The sequence below is a fragment of the Plectropomus leopardus genome, chromosome 22 (genome assembly GCF_008729295.1).
Source record: "Plectropomus leopardus isolate mb chromosome 22, YSFRI_Pleo_2.0, whole genome shotgun sequence".
In the NCBI taxonomy this organism is placed as follows: domain Eukaryota; kingdom Metazoa; phylum Chordata; class Actinopteri; order Perciformes; family Serranidae; genus Plectropomus; species Plectropomus leopardus.
Window position 1 is genome coordinate 14,869,928 of NC_056484.1, and position 14,085 is coordinate 14,884,012.

The window sequence follows — 14,085 nt, forward strand, 5'->3', positions numbered from 1 at the left end:
TGCTAAAGGAGATGTTCACTGGTCCAGAGTCCTCCCACACACAGCTGCTCCCAAATAATCAGCCTGCATGTGTCATTTCATATGTGCAGGCTCATGCATCCATGTTTATGATATGTTTATATGCGCTCGTATTTGCACAGTCACTTGTGTATCCTGGCACACAGTTGTACCTGTGTGTCCTTCCTGTGTGTGTTCAGACTTGTTTGTCTGATCTTTTGGCAACGTATGCATCTCCCTCTTTATCCGACAGCTCCATGCCTGTCCAGCAACACTCTCATCCTATTAAGACTTCTCCTCCCAAAGGAGCCGCTTGTGTGTGTGTGTGTGTGTGTGTGTGTGTGTGTGTGTGTGTGTGTGTTTTGGAGATCACAGTCTGGGCTCTGTTGCTAAGCCAAGTGGGACTCTGCGAGGCTAAAGCCTGGTGTCAAATATTTGTTTCATCCCAAACTGAGATTTTCACCATCTGAAAAATAAATAAAAAGGCAGCTACTGTGCAATGCTGATCCTCAAGAGAGACATTTCTTTTTACACTTTGCAGCAGCACCACCACAGGGAGGTCAGAAGTCCAAGTAACACAGCGGCATCCCTCGAGCTAACAAAATTTCAGTGACTTGTGTCAAGAAATGTCAGCAGGGCAGATGGTTTTTGTCACAGAAGTTTGAACCTCGGTCTTCCAATTTGAGGACAGTATGACTCATGTCAGCCTCCCATATCATAAATATGCTATGAATATATGAACATGGGAATTTATCAGCTTACAGAGGTGACAAAATGGAAAATTTCTCCATGTGTACTTTGGAAATATAAATATATTTGGAGTTTAATCCCATTTAAGTGAATGTGGGGTTTTTTATTGCATTAAAAAAATGTTAAACATTTTGTGAAATATGCTTATTTGCTTTATAACCCAGATTTAAAGATGGATTCCAAAATAAATCTGCAGATCACTATTTAACACATCATATCGTATTTGTTTAATCTGTGCAAAAACCGAAGTGTGAAAACAACAAGCTGTGGTTTTATTGGCAGTTATGTGTCTGGAGTATCACCTTTACATCATATTAAAAATATAGACATGAGAGTAGAATTGATCTTTTTCATATCTCTCGGCAAGGAAGTGTCTCCTACATTTTATGGTTGTCTTGTTCTTTCTCACATTTTATGTTGTGTTTTATGTTGGCTTGCACCCAATGACCTTGATATAAATGTCAATAAAATGTGTAACTGAACCATGACTGAAGCACATTTAAGAGACGCAAAGTCACACACGCAAATCTGATTAAATCATGAAGGTGTTTCAAAGTCATACATGGCAACTTGGCCTGTAAGTACTATAAAGATATTTAGAACATTTTCAGACTCGGTAATCAGAAACATGGTATGAAAAAGTTGTTGCAATACCAACCCTTGTTATTATCAGGGGTTTTGTTCTTCTTGGTGGGTGGCTGATTTTGGAATGAAACTCGATTAATGCCTCTGTAATTTTTGCAGTCAAGTCATGCTGAGTTTGAAATTAATTTCTGCTGTGCCTTTGCTTGTGTCTCCAGATGGCCCTGTGATCTGGCGGATGCTGACCTACCCCCCGACTCGGCGGGCCCTCCTGGTGGGCTGTGGTCTTCAGATGTTCCAGCAGCTTTCGGGAATCAACACGGTCATGTGAGTGAAAGCAATCGCCCTAATTTTACATCAGTCGTCCAGAATTATCCTCCTGATTGGGCCATGAGGACAGACTATTCAAAACTATACAGAGTCTGCCCATCACTTCTAAACCATGCTCATCTTAGTATCCCTAGCTGCATTTATGCCCACCTTTTTGCCATAGATGTGTCATGAAGTAAAGGTTTTGAAGTCCTGCCTTTATGTCAGACCAACTGAATTACTGCTTAGGTGCTATGCATGTTGACCATTTAACTGTTTTATGCACCTCAACAGATAAACGATCAGAGCCAAAGCAGTCGAGAGAGAGTTATTGACTGAAGTCACATTCACAACAAGCATATCTGAAGAAGTCTCGTATCGTAATGTTTTAGTTTATTTTTGCTATGTGAGGGTAAAAAATCAAACTCTGGACTGCACCACACCAAGTCCAACTGAAAATGTTCAGCAGTAACAATTTGACTGGACCAATGATGTTAAAACACTGAAGAGTACAAGGTGTTATGGGTAACAGGAGACTGAAGTAGGACTACACCAGATTCTCTATCGGATTGTGTACCTGTTTGCACATGCAGGTAAACAGAGGATGTACTTGACAGTCTGTTCTGAAGATTATACTTTGTCATTTAGTCTGATTTTAGAAAGCTTGAGAATGGGAAGTAGCCCTTCCCAAGTCCCACCCCTTTTCGCTCTGTGGTCCAGCAACAGTTGAGCAACTGTGAACCCAGGCAGCTAAAAATGTTAACGGTTAAAAGATGTTGCTGGAGGACTGCCACAGTCTTCAAGGACACATTATATTGTTTATAGTCACACCTTGTGTTGGCTAATGTTAGCCAAGGTCAGTTAGATTTGTTTCCTCCTTATTTCTGTGGTAATGTTAAATATATTTGGAAAATGACAGGTAGGTTAGCGGTTGATATATTTTAAGATGAGGTTAATTTAATAATTTGCCAGAAAATATCGAGGCTAACATTACTGTGTTTATATTGTATTATCTATACATAATATATAGTATATGCTACGTGTCACCTCAAAGTAACCAATATTACTTTCTGCAGTAAAGAGAGACCAACATCAGATCAGCACCATGTTGTCACAATACTAGAATTTATAACTTCGATACAAAACCGTGCTATATGTTGATATTCAGTACCATTTTTGTTCACAGGGAAAAATGTGAAATTTGGGGCAAAATTAGATTAAAAGATAAACAAGACTATAACATGATGACTTATTTTCTTGGTTAACAGCAGAGAACTGCAGAATTACTAAATAAGAAGGAGTGAAAAGGCTCAGCAAGTAAGGTATATTGATAGTGCCGAAAATTAATATCAAAACAGTTTTAGATATTCACAATTGATATGTATCTGTGAATCAGTATTTTTGAAAACGCTAGTGTGTAGTCAATAATAAACATGAAGACGAATTTACTGAACCCAGAAGGGGAAAAGAGCACACATACAGTATATCTGGCAGTGTAGGATAATGTTGACTAATAGTTTTGTCTTCCTCTGTTTCTACTTGTCCCCTTTTGGCTGAGACCAGAGTCCTTAATTTGTGTCGTTTTGCCTTAAAAGTTGACATCTTGAATATATCTTTCTATAACATTCTGTAGTGCTCGATGTCTTTTTCTCAAAGCTATATTGCCTGACACCCTGGAATTATCTCATAAACACTGAAGCAACTGGCTAAATGAAACAGATTTGTTTTTCTACTATAATTCAAGAAAAAACAGTGACCGTAAGGGCCTGTCATGTTAAGACAGACAATAACACTAACTGTAAAAATGCAGCCCTATTATTCCTTTTTAATGACCAACAAAAAATGTAGCTCAACTTTTGCCAGCAAGACAACATAATCTATTTTTCTACCCATTATTGATGGATTAAATGATTGTTGCAAAGATAACTTTTCATAGTCATAGAACCTTGTTTTATTATAAACTGCTATGCGGCTTTAGCATCTGATACGTCTTGAAACTCATAGATCTGTTGCTCAAATCCACCTTCTTGGATTGTATTTCATCTGTTTCACATGTAACTTGAAGCAATGACGTAGCCCTTTGCACGTACGCATTACCATCACAAAAAATGTACGTGTGCCACTTGAGGCTCTGTTACCTTTATCATAGAGTCTGTCTTGTTACTGGATCATATCGCCATTGAAAAGGAAAGTTCAAGTGTGTTTTTATCTTTCTGGCCCTCAGGGTTAACCAAAACAAAGGATGATACATGACACTGAATGTGTGTGTCACCAGCCGTCCCTTTCAACACAAGAGAGATCTAGACAGATGTATTTGGTTTAGTGGCACAATATTAAATCATAAAACATTTCTTTCATCTTTCATAACACACAATACACCGGGGACCAGTAGCCTCATTGCATCAGTGCCCACTTGTCTGCGCTGGCACGGACCACCTTTCCTCTTTTATTCTTTTTATCTTTTCCATCTGAGGAGATTGTGTCATCTGTCTCTGTCTCACCTCCCCTTTGAGATGAACTATATTACAGGCTCTGTAAACAATCTGTGGATATGTGCTGTTGCCTAGCAACCGTCGGAGGTGAAAGCGATAGGATAATTGTGCGCTTGCACGGATGTGTAAGTCTGCACGCACGTGTGCAATTTAATGCACGAAATGTGACACTATGGACTTTGGGGTCTGCACATGTGCACCTGTGTGATTTGTATGTGTGGAGTGTGGACCACGTTTGTGGTGTGTGAGTGATGGTATGGGCACTTGCATACGAGTTGAGATGTGAAATTCAGCTGTGGTTAGCAGAGGTGACACACTGGATCTGTCACAGATCTCTTTAAATAGTGTCTCACTCACTGGATGCCTGCCACTCTTACTGTATATTCATCTTCATGTGCTGTTGCCACTAGTGTGAACAGCAGAGGGGACAAACTAAATCTGTCACAGCTCCGTCCTTATCCGCCTTTCACTCTCTACTTGTGTGTCTGCTAGTCTTTCTGAAAAGGTCTGCCTGCTGGTTTATCTGTGTCAACAGTGACCCATTTACACCGAGCATTATTACATCTTTGATCGAGATGGACTCTAGATTGTGGTTTTTACACCTGGCATTAAAATCTGCCTGCCCTTTCATTCGCAAAGAAACCCCACTGTGGCTTCCTCAGGTGATAATTACATCCTTCAAAATTGACATTAAAGATTCATCCTGCTGACAATTGATTTTTGACAATAATGTCTCAGTTTGAGTTGTTTGCTTTGCACAATTTACTTGTTTTATCTCAACGGTGCCAGAAATATATCAGAATGACAGTTTATTGTTTATCACCCACACAGGTGTTTACAGTTATTTCGGCTAATTAAATCAGCCAGTTTAAAGGTGAGCAGAGATTTGCTGGCGATTACATGAGCTCAACATCCATCTAGCATATAAGTATAAAATAACAAATACTGGTAAAAACAATGTTACATTTCCAGAGGTGTCATACCTTCACATGTGCAACACAATTAACAGGAAAGCGAAGAAAATGTCAAACAAGCACAGTCTTAACGTGTGCACACACACTGCTGATGCTGCATTTCTGTCATATCAAAGTCATTTTTCTGACTTTTAAAAAGCTTTCACATCAACTTCTGGATTTTTCTGAAAGCTCAGATATTTAGGAATATGATACAGAAGTGCTCGAAAACAAAGCAAACCAAGCAAAACCACTGTGACAACTCGGACACTTTGACAGTTGATCCAGGACACTAATTGACAACAAGGTGCAGCTGTGGAGGCAGGCAGCTGGTCACAGCTTATGAGGAGATGACCCACAGGTGTGCAGGACAGAGGATTTACACCACATACTAAATACAAGCACTTTTTCTATGTGTGGCACTTTGAGGAGATTTGATTCTTTTGCTAAACCTACGTAACTTTACATTAAGTACAGATTTTAATCAGCTGAGAACAAATTTGTGTCATTCTTTTTATTCTTTTTTCATTATGTCTTTTTTTCTGTCAACAAAATATCTTGTGTACTATCCTGCTTTGGGTTATTTTCTGATCAATGCCTCATCTCAGAAGTACAAAAAAGTAAAAAAAAAATAAAAAAAAAGTTGTCTGAAGCTAATGAAAAGCCTTATATTTTATTACTCTTATGCAACAGGAATACGTGTCTCAAAATATCCTGTTTGCATAATATATACATATGGTGTCTGTATCAGTGTATACATGCACAAACCTTTTCAAACTGCTTGTTTCAGCACCAAAGGAACAGCAAAAACAAACAAATGAAAGAACATAGGGCTCTCCTTCTGTACTCAATATTTCTTGTCCCTTTTTCTGTGCTCCCTTATAAATCTATCTCACCCTCCTTCTGCCTGTCCTCCATCTGATGCTCCTCTACACCTTCCTCCACCTCATCACCATCAGTGTCATCTCTCCCTCCGCCCTCTTCTTCTTTCCTGTGTCCTGTCCTATCTGTCTTTTTCCTTCCCTTCCTGCTCAATTCATCTCTCTCCATCCTCTCTCCTCTCTTTACCCCCGCCACTTTGTCAGCACAGTCTGCTGACCCACCCTGACAGGATCCAAACACGCAGCAGTCCCCACCAGCCCATGGTGACCTTTGCATGCTAGATTATGTGACTAATTCAATCAAAACTGGCTAATGGGGAGGGGTACTGTCTAATGTGACTTACTGCTATACCACATTTCTCTGCGTTTATGGATGAATAAAGAGGGAAAGGCATATAAAGAGGAGGAGAAAGAGTTAAATAAAAAAAGGAAGTCTCCACACAGAGTGCATCCATCTTTTTTCTATCTATGTATGTAATCTATATACCCATCCATCCCTTTATTTGTTGGCAGGCAGTCAGGCAGCGAGGCATTCAGGGACACCAACTCATGCGAGCAGAAAGACAAGCAGACCAGACACAGCACCTGACACTTCTTTGGTTCCTGAGAGATGTATTATTGACAAATACATCTCTCATCACACAGGCTTCGCTGACCAAAGTGTGTGTGACTTTATGGGGTAGCATGTGCGTGCGGTCGTGAGGACAGGGAGGTTATTCATATAACAAGCAGAGAGTAGACAGAGAGTGTGCCTGACATATGAGTTCAAATCAAACTGCTGTGACAAAAAAAGTGTTATATTCTGCAGTGTTCAGTTCTGATCATGTGTATGGTAAAGAATATCATTTTATGTGCTGTACACAACAAAAATATAAAGCAAAAATTGGCCATACACTAGGTAAGAGGTTAGCTAGCTACCTAGCCATGCATGGCTCTGTAGATTTCTATGGGAATTAATGGCTGGATTGCCACAAAATTTAGTTTACATATTCGTCTCCTCCTCTGGATGAATTGTCATAACTTTCACGATGCCTTAACTTTTCTTCTAGAGCCAAGATCAAGTCAAGATTTTTATTTGTCCAATAGAGACAGAGCATTTTAAATCCCTCCAGAGAGAAAAAACAATCTGTCGTTCTTCATTGACTTTGTATTGCATAAATGTGCCTCCTGGTCATTTATGTCTGCTAGCAAACAACAAAATATCTAAAAGCTTTTGTGTGATTGAATGCACCACAAACAATGTAAAGAACCCAGAACTGAGTTTTTATCAGCTGCCGAACTGAAAAACTGAGCTAATAAGAGGACAAAAGTGGATACAGAAGTTAGGGATCGGCAGTGAGAATGGGGGGAAACTGTTAGATCCTGACACTTAGTGTACTGTGAGCAGCAAGTATTTTCCTAATTTTTTCAAAATCTTGTTTATACAAGTTTTGGTTTTGTATGTGTTTATTAAGTGGGTTCATGCTCTGAGTTCTCCAGATATTACACTGTTCCAATGACATATGTAACTCATAAAACCAGTCAATTTACCTACATGTCTGCTAATTGTTTGTAATTGGATTCAGTGCTTGCATGTTTACTGGAATATCATTGCTGAACTGAGAGTTTGGATGAAGTTCATCTGAACTTATCTGCATAAATGCATGTGATTAGACAGCACACTGCCACCACTGAGAAGCTCATTTGCATGCAAGTTTGTGATGTGGACCTGCACCAAGTGTAATTTGCAAACAAGTGTGCAGCTGAACAAACACTGATCATCCGACCGACATCTCTGAGTGAGGTTGCTGTTAATTATGTTGGGAAAGAGTAACTTGATAAACTTAGATGATTAAATGTTTATGAGCTATATGACATATCATGTTGAGTATAAGTGAAGGAAAGAAGGAAAGGATCTCAGTAGAGACACTGTGATGAGCAATCATAGGAGTCACACCACTCCCATGACAGTGGCCTGGTTCATTGCAACTCTGCTCTACATACAGCCTATCTGCCACAATTTCCTCTCTGACAGTCCGCCAGCCTCTCTGTCACCCCTCTCTTTCTGCGTACCTGAGCCATCCAATTTAAAACATGTGAACTATGAGCACAGAACAAGCATGACAAAAGTACTGAACTTTTGACCAAATTATTTTAGTGATTTGTGGATGAAAACTACATCTTTACTCAATTAGGCTATGATATTATTACATTTAACACTATGCTAAAATAATAATATAATAGTATTTGTACCTGAATATAAAACTTACAACTTCTGAGTTTAACAGCTTTGACCATGACACTATCTATGCCATATATTGAAATGGGAATTTGGAAGTGTCATATAACGTTAGAACACACGAGGCATCACCATTTCCAGGTTTCACAATATATTCGTGGGTCAGTACAGTGAGGCACCCTGTGTCTGATTTAACTGCTGTTTTGATTGAATATCGTTGTACAAAACAGATCGTGGAATACGATTACAAGCACAAAATATTTTGTTTTGTACTCCACTGAAGGGAAGGCTTCAGTTGGAACAATGTGTTAATATAAGCTCAAATGTACCCTATTGTGTGAGCATATTTGACTTGGAGAAAATAAAAATCTGTGAACTCCATCAATTCACTCCTGTCAAGTTCCCAACTTGAGAGAATAGACTGTTACAGCAGAGTGGCAGACAATATGTGCTGTCTAGTTTAGTTTGCAATTTTTTTTTTTTTGCCAGTCTGCCAGCTTACACTCTCTGCCCTTTTCCTTCTTTCTCTGAGCCAGCCTGGTGGTTTAATCAGGAAAAGCAGCTGGGGACAGGGAAAGAGCGAAGCTTGTCTCTAAGCCCGGCTGATTTACTGGCTCCCCAGACCTCCTTTATATCTCACCGGCTAATAGGGCTAGCCTGGCAGCTTCACACGGGAACAAAAAGGCAGGTGGTAAACAGGCTGGCAAAGAAGCACACAGGATGAGAAACAATGCTGGAAAAAACAGAGCACTGTCCATTATGACTAAAACATACATACCAAAATGATCGTACAACGGCTCGTATAATATCTGTAGAATTAACACACAACTAATAACTAAGTTACTAAGGTTAGGCTTAGACAAGTAAAGTTCTGAAAGTTAGATTTAGGCAAGTAAAGTCACATAGTTTAGGATTATCCCTGTCCATTCCAATGGACATTGAATGATTGAATGAAAGCTTTATTTTAAGCATCACTTTAATTATTGATATGAATTAATTATTCATGAAAAATTGAAAGAAATATCACGTTTTTTGTTGGAAAAAGGTCTATTAAGACCATTTATTGTCATTTTTTCTATTAGGCGATTTCTGCATTAAGATTCATTCAGTCCATTAGAATGGACAGAAAAAAAGCACATAATAAGGCATCCCAATCAGAAGAAATATTTTGCTAATGTTTTTGAGTGCATTTAGAGTAGAAATTAATCATTACATTTGTGTGTGTGTGTGTGTGTTCTTAACATAATTGGGTCCTGAACGGGTAAGGAAAAGACACGTGTGGGGTTTTTCGGTTTAGGCAAGTAAAGTTTGGTAGGATAGTTTGAGGAAAGTGAGGTTACATAGGTTAAGTTTCAGAAAATAATCCTAGTGACAATAAAGCTTGTAATAACCTAAAGAGCACACCTGCCTCCTGGGGGAAAGTCCTGTGTTGTTTGACTCATCCCCCTCCCCAGCCTGCATCTTTAAGCCATCTTTTGGTCTTTATACTACTTCTGTCTTTACAGTCAGCAGCACATTGGTCACGTGATTGCAGCCTTCCCAATCCCTGGGATACACACAAATTACTGGTTCACGATTACTTCTTAGATATGAATTGTGCTGCAATACTATTAGGTATATGTACAGAGCATGAGAGCAGTCTGACTGGGAAGGACCAGGGGGTACTATGAGCCGATCTAAGAGGGCGCACAGGCTCATAAGGAGGTAGTAGATCGTATATATAGGCTATTTGAAGCCTTGAAGGTCAACAATAACACATTTAAAATCAGTGCATAATTAACAGGGAAACCACAATATATCATACAGACAGGATATGATGAGTGTGTGTTGTTGTCAGTGGGCAGTTAGGTGTTTTGTCATTGACACAGGCCAGTTGGCCCTCACAGATGGTCCCACAGACAAATGTCATGTTGGAAATGTCACAAACCGCCAGTTTTTACATGGTTACTCTGCTGGCAAGCCCGCAAGTAGCTGGCAAAGTCCACGCTGTTGTGTGTGCGTGTTTGTTTGTACGCATGTTGACAGAAATGCCAAAATCTACAGTTTTTTTTTTTTTTTTTCTTGTGTGTGTTTGTGTTTTCAAGCGTTCATAAGCAGCTTAATCACACCAACCTCCTCCACTGTATCCAGTGGAGTCGCAGTCAGATCCTCTTTAATGAGAAATATTCTAATTTTCCCTTTAATCAAATGCATATGGAAACACATTACCCCTCACTTCAGCACAAACATCTCATTTGCTTAACAGCAAGATGTTATTTGTGAAGCTTGCTTATTCTTCGGATGGAGTGGTTTTTACAGTGTGTGTGAAACAGACAGTTAAGCAGATACAAAGTCTCAATCCAAAAAGCCATGTATAACAGAGAGGGAAATGATGAGGCTGATGCATATTTAAAGTTATTTAATATTAACCAGCACACATTTTTACTTACTGATTCTGTGCATGGTTCACATCTTTCTCAATCTCATTATTTTGTTTGCACCTCTGAAGGCAGGGCAACTCACACCTTTACCATTTGTATAAACACATAGTATCAGTATCCTCACATCATAAACCTTTTTTCATGGGCGACATTTTGACTCGTTAGAGTAAAAACATAATGAAATTCATGGCTGAATTCCATATAGCTGCTTTAATTTCATGGTCCTGGTACCCAGCGCCGGCATTAGGGCATATCTGTAGAGAGGCCATGTGATTTAGATGGAGGGACATAATGTCCTTGGTTTCAAACCATTTTTGTATATCTATTTTTAAAACAGAATATTGCCACTTCTAGTTTTTTTTTTTTAGTTACCATAGCTGCTCCAGTTTCTACCTGTTTGAAAACTGTCATGTTACCTGGGTGGACAGAGACGTCAAATGTGCTGGTACCCTGCCTGCTGGCTCACTGTCTCTCTGGCTTGAATAAGTAGTTGTTAGTGTTATCAGTAACACCTGTGCTTTTCCAACTGTGGCAAGTCGAAATGTCTGTTGTGAAAAAAGGTCCATTACCAGCATTTCTCCTCCTCACTTCAGCCTGTGCAGAGGTGCAATCAGTGAGGATACTGAAAACAGCTGTGTACATGTGCAAGGTCCATTTAAATACTGTAGACAAGCACAAGTCAAAGATCTACAAGAAATTAATGTATTTCAGGCAATTCGAAAAAAGCCATATTTCATGAAAGTGTAATGGAATAAGTTCACCAAAGTTCACTAAGGTTTAATTTTACGCAAAAAAAAATATCATTTGCTTCGAGTTGAAGATGTCGATAAATAGGCTGTACAATCCCACACAGTCCTAAAAAGTTAAATGAAAACACCTGAAACCAAGTTAACCCAAAAGTGATTTAGCAGGTCGAGTTTGGTTAGGACACTGACAGCAGTGCTTATACAGTTTGTTGTTCCTGCTACATAAAGTTTCCTTGTGTTTGCTGGTGATATACATGTATTTGTTTTACCACTTTCTGGGGTTCAGCCAGGTAGAGCAAAGTGTGTTTTCATTCTGTGGTGATGATGATAGACATCTGTAGACACTACATTTTGTGGTGTGTGTGTGTGTGTGTGTGTGTGTGTGTGTGTGTGTGTGTGTGTGTGTGTGTGTGTGTGTGGTTCTGAATCACAGCCTCCAATCTGTGTTGTACCTATTTGGGCTAGCGTTTTTGTTCCAGAGCATAAATGTGACGCAGCTCTGTGTTCGTATGCATTCATTTGAAAAATAGGCCAGTTCCCATGAGAGTCTCTATCTCTGTGTGTGTGTGTGTGTGTGCGTGTGTGTGTGTGTGTGTGTGTGTGTGTGTGTGTGTCTCTTTCTCTCTCTTTCTGTCTCTCCAGCCACACATATTCCTGTCTGTCCATTTGTTCTTGTTTTCACACCCACATCCCTCCTTCTTTATTTTCTCCAACATTCATTCTACCTCTCGCCTTTCCATCCTTTTCTCACTTTCTTCCTGCTCTCTCTCTCCCTGCCTCCTTCCGTTTCTCCGCTCTCACACCTCGTCACTTAGTCTCTTTCTTAGTGAGTCGGTCATTCGCTCACACACACAAGCTCGTTCATTTGGACCCACTCACTCACTATTGGCCCACTCACACACACACACTTACACTCATTTGCTCTCTTCTATTGTTGCCTTACAGTGCGTCCTTCCCTCTAAATCCATACTATTAAGTTACATAATGAGATCAGCGTGCCGTCAATAAGTAGCACTCTGTCTCTCTTAGAGCGCTTTGTTTGAGAGACGAGGAAAACCTTTGCGTTAGTTCCTTCACACTCTCACACATCCAGGTTTGTCATCACTCACTATTAAGTCTTCCAGCAGCAGCATGACCTTTTTTCTTTTTTTGGTAGAAACTAAAGTACCATACCAGTGATTTTAGATGTTTTAGCAAATGAATTACAAATAATGAAGTGTACCATTTTAATACAAGACACAGCGACTTTATGATACATCATCAACCGGGGGGCGGGGTTTATGACCTGTCCTGCAGCCAGCCACCAGGTTGATCAAGATGTTTGGGCTTCACTTTTGGGGAGCTGTCATATTGTCCGTCTTTATCTATTATCTGATTGGGACAAATTCCATTTTGGGGGTATTTATATGAAATAAATATAACTCATAAAATCTTTTGATGTGGTTTATTTTTTTAACATAAAAACTTGCTTTGTGCCAGAAAACCTTGTCTCACATATTCAGAATTACAAAAGATGTGTTGAAAGCCATCAAAACAGTATGTACTGACAACATTGGTGTAAAAAAGTAGTTATATCACCTTTGTTTCAAAATATACTTTATGTGAAAATGTTGACCCTTTAGATATGTGTCCCAGATTTTGTCAGAAACATAATTTAATTAGGCATTAAAGGGGTTTTCTACATCCTAAGGACTCCTGTCTCACTTCCTACTTCAAGGTGTGACTGGCCAAGGCTTTACAACCATCAGCCACTATCGGAGATAGTTTATAAAACTTCCCAAGCCACAAAATCTGCCAAACTGATACATCGGACAACCACTAATGAGAAGTAACCGTAGTAGAGATTTTTCTTTGTTCCCGTTTGTCATGAAGGAAACTTAAGGAATGGTAGCCAACAAAACCTGCATGTATTAAATGTGCCAATCCTCAAATTTACTTCATCTTTACATGGACACACAATTATAACATAACTTACAATAATGTCAGGAGTTGGTCCCCGTGCAGTGAACTGAAAACAATCTGAAAGGAAGTAAAACAACTCTGAAACTCTTGTTTGCCGCTTATTGCTGATTTGTAGCTAAAAAAAGATGCAAATCCACAGTGTGGTCCTTTAAGACCACACGTTGTGTACTCCCAAGAGTCAGCAGCCTCTAAGACAATCCAGTAATGTGTCAGTAAATGTCAGCCATGAGTCAGCGGCGTCTGCAGCCATGTGAAATGGGCTGAGAACAGCGGGGAGCAATCGAATGCAAGAGGGAGATGGAGTCGAGTGAAAAAAACATGTCTATTATCTGTTTAAATTGCCTAAATGAGAAACAGCAATCGGGCCTGTGTTCAGTTTATAAGTGCTTTACTCGTTGCTGTATCTGCAGTGCAAATCACAGCATTTCAGTTTCCAAATGTAATGTAGAAAGAAACTGACAGACTTGCCAACCATCTTAAACATGACAATATTTGGCTGGAGACTGGTTTCAGGGATTTTATTTATTCCACTTTGAGCTGGTGTCAGGTGTAAATGACTACCTGACAAGTTGTGCTATGAGAACTAAACACCTAAACGTTCCGGTGAAATGTGTATTTTCTTTTCACTCTCTCAACCCTTTTGCTCCCGACAGCTACCGCTATCTCCGTCCTCATCCCTCCACCTGTCCGTCTCTTTTCTCTCCTTCCAGCTGCATCTGTCTCTCTGACATCTGTGTTGTCACTCTCCTTTAATGCGCTGAATGAGAGATTTGGA

General features: G+C 39.6%; 1 protein-coding gene across 1 annotated transcript in view; it reads left to right on the top strand.

Moving 5' to 3' along the window:
• LOC121961500 (proton myo-inositol cotransporter-like) overlaps positions 1 to 14,085 on the top strand; it is a 71,805-nt gene that overhangs the window by 43,530 nt on the left and 14,190 nt on the right. The window contains exon 4 of the mRNA XM_042511507.1: positions 1,548 to 1,656. Within this exon, the coding sequence (XP_042367441.1) occupies positions 1,548 to 1,656 (109 nt within the window). The remainder of the gene's footprint in view (positions 1 to 1,547; positions 1,657 to 14,085) is intronic.